Here is an 18,766-nt window from a genome sequence, read left to right as displayed (position 1 = left end):
GCTGGAAACAAGAGAGATGCAGCGCGACTTTAAGGAGTTGTTAGCTTCAGGGACTCCTCACTTCCCACTGCCCCGCTGCTCTTAATTACAACCTGCACACTTCCTCCGACACTTCGCATTTGTACTTCGTCACACTTCGAATCCCTTTTCTTTGCGCTGGCTTTGAGTCCCATCGTGCAAACAAAATCTGCGCGCGCTGCCATTTTGGCTGGATTAACAGGGACCGAGATTAAATCTGAGTTTTGTTTTTACCTGTCACCAGACGCTCAAGAAAGTACTGGGGGTTTGTGTTTGTTTTGGCCTCCAAGGAAGAGCCACTTATTCCAGGGGGGAGCAAATGACGTGTGTGGAAGGAGAGTTTTTTTTTTTTTAAATATTTTCCAGGGGGGCGGGGGAGGGGAGATCTGCGTGAAATTAACAGCTAACCTCTACAGAACAAGTCAAAGTCGATATGCCCCTTTTGCACAGCACTTCCCCTGCCGAGCGAATACTGAACGAAGCGCAATCCGGAGTAACTCAGCTCGGTCAGAAACAACCCGGCTCCTTGCGCGCTCATCTGCGAGTGAGTCTTGCCGGTGGGTTGGGGGTTTTTGCTTTTTTTTTTTTTTTTTTTTTTTGTCTTTTGGGGAACAAACCAACCCAGACAATTAATCTCAGGGCAAATGTGCTGGTCGCCGCCTTGCTGGGGAACGAGAGCCGGGCGATCTCTGGTTAGCGCTCAGGCGGGGCAGGGGCTCAGCTGCAGCAGCAGCAGCAGCGCAACCACCTCCCCATTTGCCAAACTGGAAACGGCGCGTCTCTCTCCCGACTCAAGGCTCTGCCTGACTGGGCTGCCTGGAGGGTAGGTGGCCCCGAGTCCCCCGACACCGCACCAGCCCCAGGCCGGGCGGACCCGAGCCCAGCTGGGGGCGGAGCCAAGTATGGAGGCGGGGCCAGGTGAGGGGGCGGGGCTTGATCTGCGACGAGAGAGCTACTCCGGCTGGCGACTGGGGCTGATGGACGGGCAGACGTCAGCCTCCCGCCCCGCCCCCTTGGCAATGTCTACAGCTCGCTGCCCTCCCCATTGAAGCATTTATTCCACTGGGAGAGAGGCGGCTGGAGCGGCGCTGGCCATGGCTGGGATGGTCTCGCTCACCCTCTTCCCGCTCCTGTGGGAGCTCTGCGCCGCTGTCACCGGCTCCCGGGTCTATCCGGCCAACGAAGGTAGGCGGGCAGGGAGCAGCCGCTCTCGGGGGGCTGGGGATCGGGGCGCCCCGGGCAGGCTGCGGCTTTGCGCGACTCTGCAGCGAGGGGCTCTCCGGGCTGGGGACAGTGGGTTAGCGGGTGCAGGGTCACCTCTCCGGAGTGGAGCTGCCGGGGTTGTGCTGGCTGCGGACGGGACCCGGGCTCCCAGCCAGGATCAGGCGCCGCCGCCGGAGACTTTTGTGCCAGCTCCTGGAGAGTAAAGTTTTAGCCTGGTCACCGCGGGGCTGCTGCGCTGCGGGGCACCCCCCTGCCCGTGCCGGGCTGCCGCAGACTTGACATCGGAGCTGTGGAGCAGTGCGCCTGTGGACGGGTTCCCGGCGCTGCCCTCTGGGTGCGCTGCGCGCCCACACCCGGTGCCAGGGACCGGGCCCGCACCCGCTGGGTCCGCGCGGCTGAGATCGCAAATCACAGCTGAAAATCGATGAGTGGCAGGAAAATGCGCGGCGCAGCAGTTTTCCGGCTCTTCGCTCGTTCTCCCCCTTCCTGGGGCGGTGGGATCGCTGCCGAGCTGGGGCAATTTCTTATTGGTGCTGATCAGAGAGAGAAACGTGGTGGGGGTACTCCCTGCCCCTGGGGGCGCCGGGGATGGCAGGGGCGCCAGCAGGAGGCGAAGCTGCAAGAATGTTGCATAATGGCATGTACCCACCCATGCGCTCCCTGCACTAGACCTAGGCACATCTGGCTGGAGGGAGGTGCTGCTGCTGCTTCTTCCCTGCATCTCTCCTCTCCCAGCCGGTCCCTACTGAAAGCTCCCCCATCCCAGCTCGGCTGCCACCGGCACCCAGAGTAAGGGACTGAGGGACCAAGCCTCCTGTTAGTTCGCTGGGGATTTCATTGTCCACCTTACATTCCCCCTGACCCATCCTGTCTTTCTGAAAAATGTAAAGGCCTGAAAAGAGGGTCTATATGTGACACAAACCAGGCTCCCGGAGTTTAAACTTGGGAGGAGAATGGAAGGAGTTGCAGATAAAAAGCCGCTGGCTGCTGCAGATTACTCTCGCCTTCTCTCTCCCCCCCCCCCCATCCTTCATTTCGTTTCCTCTTTTGATTCTCCTCACGTTTCCTTTTCTCCCCCCTTTTCCCTCACCTCCCTTTTTCTTTTCTTTCTTTCTTTTTTTTTTTTGGGGGGGGGGGTAAATTAGGTTGCATTGTTCCCTTTGTATCCCTAATCCACTTTACATTAATCCAAATGGATGTAGTATGTTTTTCTCCAGAGGCAAAAAGAAGAATGAGGGGGAGTTTGAGAAGGGGATAGCTACATTTTAAAATAGTTCAAGGACTACTGGTATCTTAAATCTACAACATCTGTCTGGAAGGAAAAATGGGAGGATTGGAGAGCATGATTTCCCATCAAAACTACATATAAATACTCAAAAGATTTCACATTCATCTTTGATGGCCATAAACAGCCAAATTAATAATTGAGCCCTTTCTTTCAAATGGGGTTTGCCACTTGATAGTTACAGAGGGGCCTTAATTTACAATGTCTTTAGAATCTGTAGTTTTGCACGATCACTGTGGTGAAAAGACCAAGTAGCTGGAATTTCAACGGGTCTGTTTCAGTGTCTCTAGTTAACTCTACATTTGGGGAATAATCTTGTATTCATTGCACATACCAAAATCATACTACTTTTGATGGGAACATAGGGTAGTGCAAGGGGAGGTAAGATTAGGCTACAGCACACTTACAATCCTGGGTGCACTGTTCTTTGTTACTCATAGAACTAAAGTGTGAGTGTATTCATCTAGCAATCTATAAATACAGATGGTGAACTAAAAACTTTTTTTTTTTTTTTTTTTTAAAAAGGGGCAAACCCATTTTCCTGCAAGTGTAGAAAAACATCCAATATGTTATCTGACACTTTGTGATGTCACAAACGTGCTGAATGTCTAAACAATTTATTGCACCCTCCTAAAAATATTGACCTATGTATAAGTGATGTAAATATCAAACTGGAACAGAAACAGAATAAATAAGGTGTTTATTTTTATTTGTGTGGAATCTCTTACAAAGTCACTTGTGGCTTAGCCGTACTCAAGAGTCAGGAATTATGTGATCATCCTAAATCTTAACAAACCGTATTTTCCCCCTCTTACCTATTATATAGTCACGCTGCTAATATAAAATATGAGGTTTACATAAATTAGTATTTGGGAGCTCATCATTTGCAGTATATCTTCTATCATTTCTGATTGTCTTTGTTTTTAATTGAGAATTATTCCTTCTAACGGACATGTTTGGGTACCAACAATGTTAGATCATCATCCTTGGAACAAATTTTAACAGTTAAAGAAGTTAAACACACTTTTAAAAATGCTTCAGGTTTAAAACTGCGAGAAGATCAAGTCTATAAAGATATTGACATAACTGAAACAAGTTTTCGTTTAGATCTAAGTTGGATGGGATCACGCTGTGCACATATGGAAATGCTTGGATAAATACTGTCTGTAATATTGACCTTTGGCAACTGGAAATTAATCTATTTTTTTTTCCTGCCTTTCTGCAGTTACCCTGTTGGATTCCAGATCAGTTCAGGGGGAACTTGGGTGGATAGCAAGTCCTTTGGAAGGAGGGGTAAGTTCTGAATTGCTATCTGATCAAAAAGGTAAAAAGAGAGTGATTAGTAAGTTTCTGGAGAGTCCTAATGGCTCGATTATTGTTGATGGTGGTAAGGAGGTCAGATTTCTTCCATGGTCTATGAAGTGAATTACACTTTGTTGGAGAAACCCTATACTCCCTTTGGATAGTTCTATCAGGGAAGGACTGGAAACCAAAAGGGCAGAAAAAGCGTTTCAAAATTAGGAGATTGGTCAAAGCATGGATTTAGATGCCTATTTAAAACTGAAATACCAACAAGAAATGTGATCTGGCGACCAAACTGGAATCCACCCCTGTAATTGTTATATCCATGGACAGTCTCTGTTCAGAGCAATTGCTGTTCTGTTTCTAAATTGGGTGTGTGGTGTGGGAGAGAGGGAATCAATAGACAAGATACAAGACATTTCTGATGGTGTGAAAAGACAGTAGTTAAATAGATTTATTTTAAAGTGAAAACAACATTACATGTTTTGGTCCCTATACTGATAACCCTAAGAATCTGAGATTGGGGTGTTTCTTTTGTACACTGTGCAAATCATATGAATTTCTTTTGAGGACCCTATAAAAAGAGTAGTAGCAAACACAATGTGTTAGTACATTGCTAATCATGAAAGTAGGAAGGTCACACGTTTTGGGGCTGGAGTTAGGGAGATTTCAGCTTAGTCCATTGTATGCAAAACCTTCACTGCTAATTTAGCTAAATATTTGTAGGCACAAGCTCACTGCTACCTGCAATAAGCACAGTCCTGCAAACTGCAGAGCACTTTGTGTGAGGGGCTGCTGGGAACCCGCATATCCCCAGCCCCTGACGATAGTGGGAGATGAAGGCATTTTGGACCTTGCAGTATTGGACTATTTGAGAATGGGGGAAAAATGTGTTAAAAAGCAATCAGAATCTTTTTCACTATAGGAAATTGTAAAAGTGAACAATTTAAAAAAATGTGAGCAATGTACACCCTACTCCCATCAAATTAAAATACATGCTGATCCTTTTTAAAATTAAACAAATAAGCCTAGTTAAATATAAGCACTCTATCACTAAGTCAAAATGACTGAAAACAAAAAGGCTTCAAGATAAGTTGTTGTGTAAGTAGATTCTTCCAGTGCTTTATGAAACATACTGTAGACTAACATTCACGCCTCCCCTCCCTTGCCCCAGCTAAGAAAGAAGAAGGAAAGGAAACAGTAGCAAATAGAAGGAATTTGAGGCTATTTATTTTAATGCTGCATTATGCATAAGCTTTGAATTAACCATAACATGGGAAAATGGAGGATTGTTTTGCCCCCTATTGTTGTTCTGCCTGAACTTGACTGTAGAACATTGCGCAGTCCCTGAGACCATTTTTTGAAGAGAGGAGGAGTGATTGGCAGGCCTCTGGCGGTGTAGACAGCACACATTCACTGCTGATTGCAGGCAATTGCCCTCATCTTTTGACAGTAGGGAAAGGTACAGCTTTATCTCAGTGAGAGTCAGGCTTCCTTGTTAATTCTATACCCTGGAAAGGTCAATGATTCAGACACAGCCTTTCTTATGCTTCACCAAGGGGTACCTACACTGTAGATTTAAATATATTAGAGTCTTTTAATAAGTCAGTAGCAGAATTGATGACCAAAGGAGCTCTGTATATTATTAATACTTACTCGCTTTCCCCCTCTCCTCCTCGTCTTTGAAGACTCCTCTCAAGTTTGAGAAGGAAATGGGTACTGTTTTATTGTGGACGTGACTGGTTTCACTAAACTGACGTACGTGTGTTCTATTTTTAATCTGGTAGTGAAAAATTTAAGAGTACATAGTCTGTCTCTGCAATAGAGTGCTTGGAAAGCATTTATTATAACATCATATGCTGCAGATTTATTTCTAAGCAGCAGAAAAGAACACTCATCTTTCTTTTTTTCCTTTACAAAAAGAACCCCTGAAATTTTATCATTGCCGGCCAGTTTTTCTTTTTCACTGTGTGTAACTTATTGTATGTATCAAAAAAGCTGTTTTATAGATCTGCAACAGACAGTTTTTTAGATGTTAAATGTTTTATGTGTTAACATGAGGAGTTGGAGGTAAAAATAAGGCATTGAGCTGTGAATAGAACTAACCATTACCAAATACATAGTAACCTTGAAGGAATTAAAGTATTGCATTATAAATATTAATTAATGAATTAACTCTTAAATTTCACAGTTGAAAGGGAGGTTCTGTGCCTGGAATGCTTTTCTGTGCCTCCTTAAACCATAGGAAGAGTTGGATTATAAAAGTTAATTTTAGCTGGAAAGCAAAAAGATAGCTCTTTGATCACACATTTAGAGTTGCATATAATCTCTAGTGGTTAGAAAATTTATGACTTGTTTTCAACTGCTGGCAGATTTTTTTTAAATTAAATAAGAAATGGATTTAAAAAAAAAAAAGAGAGAGAGAAAAAAAGTCTGGTATTTTGCACCAAGGGCCTGATCCAAAGCCCCTGAATTTGGTTGTAGTCTTTCCATTGACTTCAGTGGGCTTCAGATCAAATCCTATAACTACATCATCTATTATGAGAACATGCTAAAGGAAATCCTTTTGACAACTCTTATTTTCCTCCCCACAAACCCCTCATATTCCCAGGAGGTAGTCAGACCATCCAAAGATAAGGAGAATGGAAAATGAAGAATTGTAAGGACAGTACTGTAACACAAAACTAGTTTCATGGCAGCTGCAAATTAAAGAATTCTATCTGGTTACTAACTCCCTGTTACATTTTACGTTGATAGATGACTTTCCAGTTTTTCCCCGTTTCTGCAACATGGAATTCTGAGAATCAATTTTTTTTTACCCCCCCCCCCCCTTCCCTCCTTTTTAGTTCACAAGTATCTCTAGGCAGAAGCTAAAATACTACCCCTCTTTTCTACTTGTAACTCCGCTACACTGGAGGCTTTTAAATTAAAGAGCATTTGCAAAAGAAAAATTCTTATAAAAAGAATGGAAGATATTATATGCTGAGGCCCACAGTGTTAAGAATATTGCTGTTTATCAAAGCAGAACGTTTAGCAGTTTTCAAAAGCATTTCTAGGAAGCCCCTGGAAAGTTTCATGCATTATAACAATTTTCCAAGCGTAATTTTCACGTGCTTCATTGTACAGCCTGGAATCCCAGCCAAAGTGTAGCTATTATCTAATACAAATGTTTAAAAAGGATTTTTTTCCTCCTCCTAATTCAGCAGAACCATGATTCTTTTTCTGGAGGGGGAAAAAAAAAGACAAAAGAAGGCCACTGTGGTGCTTTCTTTGCATTACGTAATTATCATAATCACTAACATTTTTTCAAAGCTGTTATTCACCGTTTTCTTTCTTTTATGATATGTTCATCACACTTTTGCTGAAACATTGGTTCACACACATGGGAGCCACATTCATCCTTTATATAACGTCCCTGACTCCAATATAGTTAGTTAGCTATTGCATCTGAGCAAATTCAATCTATATTGCTTTTTATTCCCCCTACTTTCTCTTCCTTTCAGGAGAGGGAAATCCCTACATCAGGTTTGGGCAATGCAAGTTTAAAGCATGCTACTGCATTATAACATATCAGGGTTTATTAGACTGTAAATTTAAACTGCCTGAAGTTTCTAACTCTCCAGGATGGTCAAGGGGGTAAATAAAAGTGTTTTTATTTTTGGTATTGGACAGCAAAGTTCTGTCAGGGATGCTAATTAACTGACTATCCTTTTTCGTGCTCCTCCCTCCTTGTCTTTAACAATCCAAGGGTGAAATCCTGCCCCTATTGAAGTCAATGGCAAAAGTCTTATTGACTTCACTGGGGCCAGAATTTCACCCCAGGTCTCAAAGGAAGCAACACTTGTAATAGAGATCCATTTGTAACTAAATTTGTACTGTTGCCACTCCAAATTGAAGATGGTTTAATGGGGAAATCTGGTTGCACCTGATTGTTGAAAGCTTGAGAAATGACCGCAAAATCATCCTTCCTTATGAGGACACTGTACAGGGACGTTGGAAATCTGGATTCAGTTTCAGCTCGTGCCACAGACCTTCTGTGTGACTTTAGGCAGCTCACTTACTCTCTCTGTGCCTCAGTTCCACATCTGTAAAATGGAGATAATTTAATACTTTGTGTGTCTTTTCTGTTTAAAATTGTGCACTCTCCAGTGCAAGGGCCATCTTTAAGTATGTGTTTTCTGCAGTTCTTAGCAAAAGGGGCCAGATCTGGATGAGGGCCTCTAGGTACTGCTGTAATATAAGGGCTTGGTGGCCTTGGTCAGTATGATGTTTGGTTTGTTTGCTTGTTTTTAAATATTTGTTCCCTGAGGTATTTTGCCAACCTAATTTTGAACTTGCTTTCCCCATAACACACTGCTTTTTTAGGTACTCGGTGTAACATATATTACTTTTTTCTGTAACTGAGAACAAATGAAAGCTGCATGCTACTGGTGGAAGTGAAAAAGGATTAATTCTGTAGTGAAGATCTGATGTACCTTTGTTAACACTAATGTATTTTTCTCTTTGGTTCTTCACAGTGGGAGGAAGTAAGCATTATGGATGAGAAAAACACTCCGATCCGCACCTATCAAGTTTGCAATGTGATGGAGCCCAGTCAGAACAATTGGTTACGAACTGACTGGATTCCCCGTGAGGGGGCTCAGAGGGTGTATATTGAAATTAAATTCACACTAAGAGACTGCAACAGCCTGCCAGGTGTCATGGGAACTTGCAAAGAGACTTTCAACCTTTACTACTATGAATCAAACAATGATAAAGAGCGTTATATTCGAGAGAGCCAATTTGCCAAGATTGACACCATTGCTGCTGATGAGAGCTTCACTCAGGTGGACATTGGTGACAGGATCATGAAGCTGAACACGGAGATACGTGATGTGGGACCGTTGAGCAAGAAGGGGTTTTACTTGGCATTTCAGGATGTAGGCGCGTGCATTGCTCTGGTGTCTGTTCGTGTTTTCTATAAGAAGTGCCCATTGACGGTCCGCAACCTGGCTCAGTTTCCAGACACCATCACCGGGGCTGATACGTCCTCTCTAGTGGAAGTTCGTGGCTCCTGTGTGAACAACTCAGAAGAGAAGGATGTGCCAAAAATGTACTGTGGGGCAGATGGTGAATGGCTGGTACCAATTGGCAACTGTCTGTGCAACGCTGGCTATGAAGAGCGCAATGGAGAATGCCAAGGTAGGACCAATCGTATTGTACTTTTCATTAGGGCTTAGTGTGGGTAATTGAATCAGAGATGAAAATAAATGGAGTAAAGCCAGTAATTAGCAGCCCCTGTGGGATGCAGTAGGACAGGACGGACTCTAATGAGAGAGTCCAGTAGCTCCTGGTGACAAGACTAAGAAGTGTGTAATACTGACAAAACAAATGATGCCATTACAATCGACAGAAGGCAAATCACATTTGCTAACAGGCAGTTAGCCACCGAAATTGGATGCAAAAGTAATGCATCCAAGCCACCATCATTTAAAGAGACAGGATCTCTCTTTCACAAGCAAACTTTTTTTAAGCAGAGAAAATTCTAAGAAAGACCTTCAGGATGCAGTAGAGAACTTCGGTATTAAAATGGGAAAAGAATCAGAGAAACTTGGATTTTATTTTCATGATTTTAACTCCCCCAGAAGTGTAAATCTTTGGTGTTTCACTTGTTACAAATTTTTGTATTAAATAACCCTTTGATATTTGATACTGCTGCCTTTGTTAAATATTTTCATTTCTCAGAAAGTCTGCTATTGTTGTCATTACAATGGAGGTGCTAGGATACTCTTAGAAATGCTAAAAGCCTCCCCCCCCACCTTCTATGCGCTGCAGAATTTGGGATTAAAGTTCATATAAAAGACAGATTATCTCCAAAGAGATTTACACTTCCCCCTAAAATTTTACTATTATTTTATAAGTAAGCTATTAGAAATCTTGGGCCTGATCTTTTAAACCTTTACTTGGGAGCGTAAATAAAGATCAGCCTTTTATGAGCTTCTTGCGCAGATCAATGAGTCCAATCCTGCAAGGTGCTGAATTGAGGATGCTCAGCACCTTGCAGGATTGGGCCTCATATTATTCCTTGAGATGCTCGGATAGGTGGTTTTGATCATAATAGACACTCTCTTCTGTTTTGCTACTTAAAATTATCCTAGGAAAAATGCCTAATATCTTCTTGTGACTAAGAAATTGAGAATGAGGTAATACAAACAACTGACTACTTTTCTGCTAGACCAGTGTAAGAAAAGAGCAGTGTAAGAAAAGCAGTGTAAGAAAAGCTCATTTTTTCTTAAATGCCCTGCTGCAATTCTTTTAAATGATAATTTACAGCCAACATGAAGTTCATTGTTATGCATTGGAATTAACAGTTGGCAGGGAAGCAATGCTAAGCACAAACTTCTATCTAGGTTCTAGCATTTTCATTTGGAGAAAAACTTATTGGCCATAAAATTACAATGGACTGGAGTGAGAACTGAAAAATTAACAGCACAATGGCAGGGCACCCTCTTTACAGTAAATTACTCTGTCTTATTGAATGCTGTGAGACAGAAGCTAGGAAAGGTTTGCATGTCAGTAAAGGTACAAAATGTGGCTGCTTTGGGGACTGTCTAGGAGAGCATCAGTGGCTGGAGAGATTTTATTATGGTGAAATGGCCCAATAACTTGTAGGCAAGACTCCTTGACATTTTTACAACCCAATTTGTGGGAGGAGGAGGTAAATGAAAAAGGGATCTTGGTTTATTGCATGGAGACTATCCTGCAGTTCCCTTCAAGGGCTATTGGGTCAGTATTGGATCACACTGATTGATTCAAATCACACACTTTTTCTTAGCTGTTGGCTCAGACATGATGGGCTAATTGCATGACAAATGCTGTGTTCCAGGGAAGGCACTTGAGAGGTTTTACTGGTGGGCAGTTCAGATGGTGGGACAGTTTGGAATAGATATTGGGAATAAATGTCTCCAGCAGATTCCCTATAAACTCTCCCCTGCACCCAGGAAAGTTGGACCCACAAAACCTAATTTTCCATTTCCTTAATTAAAGAGAAATTGGATAGGGTCATGTATAAAAAGGAGAAAAGGAACTCTTGTTTAAAGCTAGTCTGAAGTTCTTTTCAGAGGATGCAAGCCATCAAGTAATTTTTAAATAGTTAAAACCATTTAATCAGTGGTTATTTGTGGTTTCCTTTTTAGCATTGCCATTCCCAAAGTCGGAGTAGTTTACCAGGAAACGCCTCTGATTCATGAAGTTTATAATAAAATTCACAATTCACTCTCTGTGGGTTTCTACTGAGGTTAAGGCCAACTAGGCTTTTGACGTTGCTGGAGAAATTTTTCTGTTTGCCATTTCCATAATCCAGCTAACTTTACAGTTCAGCAAATTTGCTGCACTCGCAGGTTTTCTAGGATGGTGGTGGTGGGGTGGGGGGAACGCTTCCCATGCATTTTGAGGGGAAGGTGAGGGGGGAAGAAAGATCTTAAGTCTGCAAAAGACTATAAAAGGACACCAGCCTAAGACTGGAACCTTGTGAGCAGGTTCCACCCCAATTGTTTTTCAATGGGTTGACTGTGTCGGGACAAATACAAGAGTAGGTCAGAGGTCACTCATTTCCTCATCCATCTTCCTCCTGTGATCCCGAGGTCAGAGTTGATTGATTAAGATCTTAAAAGTTTGACAAAGGCTTGGTGGGCAAAAATAGGCAGGGTGGGTGGAGAGTCATGGGGGTGCCCCTGTTGTTGTGAGATCTAACGTTGGTCATCTGCTGGACACTTCAGAAGCCTTGGAGACAAAACTACACTTCCTCTTGCCATTCTCACCACCAGCAGTATATGCTAATGGAGGCCTAGCAGGAGGAGACATGTCAGAGTTTATAAGGTGACGGTTGGATTGTCCCAAAAGCAGCTGCAAGTTCATTCCAGCTACTGATCTTGAATAACATTTTCTGAGCTGATTTTGTTCAGTCTTTGGTGCAAGACAACCACATAATGTTAAGCAACTCTTCTTTCAAGGAGAAGGCATGTCTACAGTTAACAGCATTTTGAACCTGTTGAATAGTTTGTGTTGAAAATTAGAACAGGTACAAAAAAAAATCCTGTTTTTTTTTTTTTTTTTTTTGTTTTTTGGTTTTTGTTTTTTGTTTTTTTTGTTTTTGTGTGTGTGACAAGTAATGCAAAAAAATTGCCCCTCTTTTGTCAGAGAATTTTTTGACAAGCTCTCATGTGGATAATTGTTCTGCTGAGACCCCGTCATCTGTCAAAAAATTAAGGAAGGGGAAAAATAACATCTTAAACCTTATTCGGCTCAAGAAGATTCCCAGATATGGAACACTGGAATAGTTGATGCTGCTACACACAAACAAAGTTGGTTAGCTGAGCAGTCATTTTCCACTTACGGTAGAAGTTGACACTTTAACATCCTGTAGAAAGAAGATAAATTTACTATTGTTTTTCTTTTGTTCCCTCCCCAACTTATTCTGTAATGGGCAAGGTCTTTGGAAAGAAAAAAGGCATGGAGAGTATTGTTAATGAAATATAAAATTACTTTATCTCATGACCTATCTCAAGGCTAAGGTAATTACTACTTTGGGGGAAAGTCAAGCCACGGTGGTGGTGGTTTTTAATGTTGATTGAATGTGTTTTTTGTTTTGTTATAAATTAGTATAGTGTGGTTCAGATTTAGTTATATAACTTTCTTATCACAATAAAATGGTGCTCTATATATTTGGGGGGAGGAGAAAAAGGAAAAAAATACAGATTATAGAAGTAATAGATTGTAACCATCTGGGAGGGTCCTGGTGCTTTGGAATTACAAATCTCAATTTAGACCTGCCATTTTGTATAAGACAATCAAGAGTTTTACTATGATTTGTATAAAGGTAATGAGAGCTAAGTGATTTGTCATCATATACGTTTGCTGTTGTGAGTCCTGAATAATCCAGCATCAGTTAAAATGTGCCTTAGAGTGTTGTCTTTTCATATCCTTGCCATTTTTGGAATTTTCCTCCTACCTTTGATAACAGCAACCTTATCGCTTGAATAATATGATTGCTTTTATCTCTGTGGTTTTGAAGAATGGCTGTGGTCATTGAGAGAATCAATTCATTTTATACCAGAGGATCAGAGTTTAATTATTGTTCTTTTCCTGTAAGAATACATTGTTTTGGTCATGGCCAAATTTTTGCCAGAATAACCTAGTGCTCATTTCATCTGCACAAAGAGCAATCATGGAGCTTACCAAGAGAAGGGAGAGTTGAGTTCAGCATTTAAGATTTGCAAACTGATTATTTTTTGGCAACAGAAAAATAAAAACTGGAAGAGAAGCTGCTGGGTAGGGGAGAGGGGAGCTGTAGTGAGACAGTCTGCCTGAACCAAATTAATGTGAAGACTTATCTCTGTAAAACAAGTGATCTGGATATATCCTCCTTTAGCAGAGCCCACCACATCCAATGAGGGTAGCTCACAGTGTGGTGCAAAATATCCACTTAAATATTTTGCAGACTTAAAAAATCCCCCCCCCCCCCCCCCTTAGATGTAAATCTAAAAAGTTTCTTTAAAATATTCCTTGGCACATGTCTGTGGGTCTGCTTCCATTGGAAAACTCAGTGACAAAACTGCTATCCATTTATGTGACAGAAGGATCTGGTCATTACATGGGATGTTATTAGTAAGAAGGAAGGTCAACAAACTATGTTCATCAAAGCCAATTTTTTAAAAGATCCTTTTATTAATTTATTACAAGACTGTGTATCAGCCTTTGGTTGTTTTTGTAAGATACAAGGACAAAATTCTATTGATAAAAATCTTCACAATCTAGCTTGTGTTACATGTGATGAGACCTAGATATATAGCTCTTGGCTGTCGAAGGATTATTTTATCTGTGTCTAATAACATGGTCCAGTGATCTTGGATTTTATTGTGTTTGTGAGAAGAAATGATTAAGGAAAAGCTCAGCTATACAACTTGTCTCTTTTGAGACTCTGCTTCCCCCCCATCTCCCTAACTTGTGGTATAAATATCTTCTCATTTTATCCCATAATGTTACATCCTTTTAATATGCTTTTGGGCAGCTGGCGAGATCATATAGTTTCATGAATCAGAGACAATTAACATTCCCATGACTAAACGGACATTTTATGAATATTCAGAGCCCGTTTCACCTCCCTGGGAAGCAAACATGTTGGTTCCCTTCCCTTTACTCCCATTGGAGACTAGGAAAGTTTTCACTATGAATGGGGAATGTCAGCTGTCTGGCCAGTTTGCCGTTTGCATACAGCAGATTCCTCATTTACATATTTTGTATACACCCTCATGCAAAGTAGCACACCCATTTCCCCATTTCACAAAGGAGATAAGAGCTTCCTTTGGAAACTCCAGCCAAAATCCCTTTCTGTTTATGCAGACCCTGAAGATTTGGATTCCATGCAAATTAATTCTGTTTTGATTTAAGTTCTTTGTTTAAGAGATACACAGTGCAATATTTGCACAGTGTTCTTATTGTACCCCAGCTCTTCTCCTTTTGGATCTGACTTATTGTCACTCCTTTCCAGTTCTCTACTAAATGCTGGAGCCACTTGCTCATTTCAAGTTGACCTGTGGGAAAGTGCTACACTCTGGTGAAACTCTCAGCTTGTTTGTAAATTGATCGCTCGAGGTGTTGTTTTTAGTGCTTTATCGGTGCGTGCATGCATGTTGCTGGGTGCGATTTACTCACCATGTTTATGGGTGATCACAATAGTACTTCTGTAGCTATATCCTCTCCAAGGGACCCAACTTCAGGAACTGGAACGTCTCAAAAATATAAGCATAAGATTATGTGTCTGCACTGAAGTTTTTCCCAGTTCAAACCTGATTTATAATTCATTTGACTTCACTGGGCTTGCCACAGAAATGAATTTGGCCCAGAATTATTGGTTTGGAGGATGGAGAGAAGTCAGCTTTTAGTTCTCGGATACACTTGGACAAATTGACTGCTACATTTATTTATCAAAAGAAAATAATCTCTCAGAAAAGAAGTATTGCCCTCTGTAAGCTTCCTAATTACACATGCACCCATATTTTTTGGTTTAAGTAGCTTTCACTTTTTCATTTTTTCCCTTTAACTTTACTTAAAAATTGCCTTTGGCCTGAAGTAAAGCTGAGGCTCATTAAATGCTCCCCAAACCCAGGCTTGTTTGGGACGGATTTGTTGAAAGGTTTATTGATTTAAGTTAGAACATATGCTGCACGCATGTACTGTATTTTTTTTTTAAAGCACTGTTTTTCATTTTGTGTTTTATAAATCAACAGTATGGAGTTAGGACTGTGATCATATTAGAGGCTGCCTTCTATAAACAGAAAAAGACAGTTTTTTCCCCTCAAACAGAAACACACGGTTTTTGATGTCCAATTAGTGTTTAACTTGAAGATAATTTCACAGGGCAGCAAATTGCACAGTGTCAGCCCGTGTGGTGTAATTAAGCAGCAGCAGGGCTGTTTAAAACAACAAAGAAACATGCAGAAACTTTGGTTTTGCCCTGTGCAATATCTAAGGAAGTGAGAGGGTGCTGTTCAAAGTAGAACTGGAATGGACGGTTCGGGTTAAATAATGCCAAGAGGCACTCTGTGCGTGGTATGTGTTTCCTGAGTTAGTCATTAGTGCCATGAGAAAATTCAGCATGTTCTCTCTCTCAGGATAGGTTTAAAGTAGTATTTGCATTATGGGAGCACCGAAAGGCCTCAACTGAGAGCAGGGCCTTGTTTTACTATGTCTAGCACAAGACCCCAACAACCTTACAATCTAAATAGACAAGACAGGCAAAGTATGGGGGAGGAGAAGGCAGTAATGCTGTCCCCATTTTAATAGATGGGGGATTGAAGCACAGAGAGATTGGATAACTTGCTCAATATCACACAGGAAGTCTGTGGCTGATCTTGGAATTGAATGCAATTCTCTGGGGTCCTAGACTAGTGTCTTAGCCATCAGGCTGTCCTTCCTCCCTCAAACAGACCTACGCTTCTCAAAGGTGATCCTAGGAACAGTTTCCTAATATATTACAAATTTCCATCTGCTTGAAATCTTAAATTACCATTTGAACCAAGTTAGTTGATAATGATCATTTCTCTTATATATGCGAATACCCAATACAAGGCTGCAGTACAGTGTCTTAATTACCCAGATAATCCTGTTTGCTTGTATTTTTAAACTATGAAGCGCCGGGTAATTATTCAATTCTTAATAGAAGGCAAATGGCAATGTAAACAATAATTAGGATGTTAGACAGACTAATGCGCTTCAGAGCAAATTGGATTTTTTTTTTCATACCGTTCAGCATGAAGTCCCATAAAGCTAACAATTTAGTGGCAAGGAAACAAGTTCCATTTTGTTCATATTTTATGGTGTTATCTCTTCATGCCTTGTTTCTGTGAATAACAGTTTATACCAGTGAAGCTGCCTACTCCAGAACCAAATGTGGCTTTAACAATTGTCTCCCTGCCGTCTGTCATTTGGCTATGCTGTCCCATGGCTCCAGATTGGTTCTTTGTCTCCCTAAGTTCCAGGGACTCAGAGGTTAACAGAATACTGACTTCCTCCCACAATACTGATGAAAGGTAAATGTGGACAGACCTGGTGCTTAGTTAAGATACAGTCTTGGCTGGAGAACTTCTCTTATAAATAAGAGATGGGCCTGAACCAGAGTCCCACATCTAAATCCCCTTCCACTTCGGAAAAGTTAAGATTTGGATCTAAACTTCTTAGTTACATCCAGTCTCTGTAACGGGCCAGCACTGGAACCCCAGCTCCAAATGCCTGGAACATGGAGAAACCCCTGTTAACTTCACAGATCAGACTCAGATTCATCTTTACCAGAAGCACACATGTGACCTGGAAACAGATGCAAAACATTCATAGCTTTCAATTCTTTTGTAAACATTATGTATATGTAGCATAGTTCAGAACTTCCAAAGTCAATTAATTACATCTCATCAACATATCCATTCCCTGATTTGTATTTATCCACTGATCGAGGACAATGCATGTTGATAACAAACGCATCAGGTAACAACACTGTGTCTTTCCTAAATATTTTAACTAAATATTTTAATGTCTCTGTCACACATGGGTTGTTTGGGTTTTTTTGCCTAAAGTTTGCTGTGCATTCTCATCAGAGTCTGAATGAATGGATTGAACAATTAGCTTTGTTTCTCCATTATCAACATTTTAAGAAAGGTTCAAGCATTCATCAGCATTGATGCTGTTAATGAATTACAGCAGTTTAATTACAGCTAGATTAATTTTTATTCTGAGAAAAGCAGAAGGCTTGTTTTTTAATAATAAATTAAAAAAAAAAAAAAAAAAAGAAACTCTTCAACAGGTTACAATCACTATTTAAAAATATTCTGTATTAGTTTCAAACTGTCTTGCTTAAAGGGTGTGGAACAATCTTTCTTTAAAACTTAGAGGCTTCCTGCCAGGCCATATTGTGAAAGTGTTAATTAACAAGTCTGTCTTTCCAGACATAAAACATATCTGGCTGGAGAGATGAAAAAAGTGTCGAGCAGGGCTTCTGTGAACTTGGTGCTTGAATTAATTTGTTTTCAGTTTTAAGTGTTTTCTGTAGTTGAAAAAGACATCCCTACTTTGAAAACAGTTTCCTTTTGAAGTGTCCAGTCTGGCAATGATTGAAACAGCCTCTAGGCAAATTAGCATGTTAAAAGAATTGGATCAATACTTTCCCCTTTCCTTCCTTTTCCCTCCCTCTCTCTCTCTCGAGCAGAGAATTGGAGCAGCACAAGAAGCCTCTTGACAGCTGTGCCAGTATGTTTCAGGAGAACTGTCGATAGCAGTATGGGCAACATGAATATACTGTGATCAAGCTGAGACAGCTTGATCCAGTGCCCAGACTCTTTCAAGGATGGCCATTTGAAAATGGAGTCAAGAGAAACTGACAGCTTTGGAAAGCTCAAGCAGCTCCTATAATTATGGAGAGGATTAGAAGGAAAGTGTAGGGAGAAATAGGAGATCAATACAGGGGCACAAGTTGACTGAACTCCTCCTTAGATGTTGGAGTACTCCATTTGTAATGCTTAGCCTGTGCGTGCAGAAGATTTCTTTAACCCTTTTCAAGAGGCAAGTAAACAAAAATTAAAAAAGGGGTGGGCTCAGAGACAGCAAACTTCTAGGTAGTTATAGCGAGAGAATGCAGGAACGCTTACATTGAGAAGTAGTAGTTTAAAAACTGCAGAACCCAGTTTTGGTTTCATTTTTTACATGCTGGGAAAAGGATTATTTTTTATTTTATTTTAAGAACTGCAACCCAATTTTTTAGTTGCTTGTAACCTGACTGCCTCTGTCTTTGAGTGACTGATAAATGTGTGTCTTTTGGGAGCCTTGAGTTCTGTCTACTTTTGCAGCCTTTGGATGGTCACTGCCTGAAATAGTCCTACTTGACAGATGGTATAACTGTTCATCTCCCTCCCAGGAGTGCTTTGAAGATGTGAGGTGCTAAACATTATACCTCCTTACCAGCAGGGGCATCATTACATGCAAACCACTTCCCTGACACGCTGTGGTAATCTAATTAGTAAATGATGCTTGTTGAAAATCATTGCTTTGCCTGTCCTCTCCTAAGCATAAAAACCTCTTATTGATCCAAATTACACCTTAGTCTTCCTGAATGGTAGGGACCACTCTGGCTTCTCAGCACAGCCATTCCAATGCTCACAACCTTTGGATGACATTTAAATCCAGTTTTAAATGCTGCAGAGTTGCTGACTGGTGACAGCAGGAAAACACATCAGTCTCATGTTTTTTTCTACCTGAAATTGTTTTGCATGGCCTATGTATTTGCCATCCTGCCCTCCAGCTGTGAACCTCCTGTTTGCCCTATGGCCTTCATACCCACAAATTAGGATAATGTGCTTTGCCCATTCAAAATTACATTCTTGCATTGCCTCATTCCTTTTTTCGATTGTAAGT

The 18,766-nt window shown here is 41.2% G+C and overlaps 1 protein-coding gene across 3 annotated transcripts in view; it reads left to right on the top strand.

The window, feature by feature from the left end:
- Positions 1-936: 936 nt before the first annotated feature.
- EPHA4 (EPH receptor A4) overlaps positions 937-18,766 on the top strand; it is a 115,173-nt gene continuing 97,343 nt past the window's right edge. For all 3 annotated transcript variants that reach the window (XM_067538962.1, XM_067538963.1, XM_067538964.1), the window contains exons 1-3: positions 937-1,203; positions 3,753-3,820; positions 8,347-9,010. In XM_067538962.1, the coding sequence (XP_067395063.1) occupies positions 1,113-1,203; positions 3,753-3,820; positions 8,347-9,010 (823 nt within the window). In that variant the 5' untranslated portion in view covers positions 937-1,112. The remainder of the gene's footprint in view (positions 1,204-3,752; positions 3,821-8,346; positions 9,011-18,766) is intronic.

This window comes from Emydura macquarii, unplaced genomic scaffold (assembly GCF_026122565.2).
Source record: "Emydura macquarii macquarii isolate MOO-44397 ecotype Brisbane River unplaced genomic scaffold, CSIRO-AGI_Emac_v2 contig_499, whole genome shotgun sequence".
NCBI lineage: Eukaryota > Metazoa > Chordata > Testudines > Chelidae > Emydura > Emydura macquarii.
The sequence above is the reverse complement of the archived record's forward strand: the minus strand, read 5'-3'. Positions and strand labels throughout refer to the sequence as shown.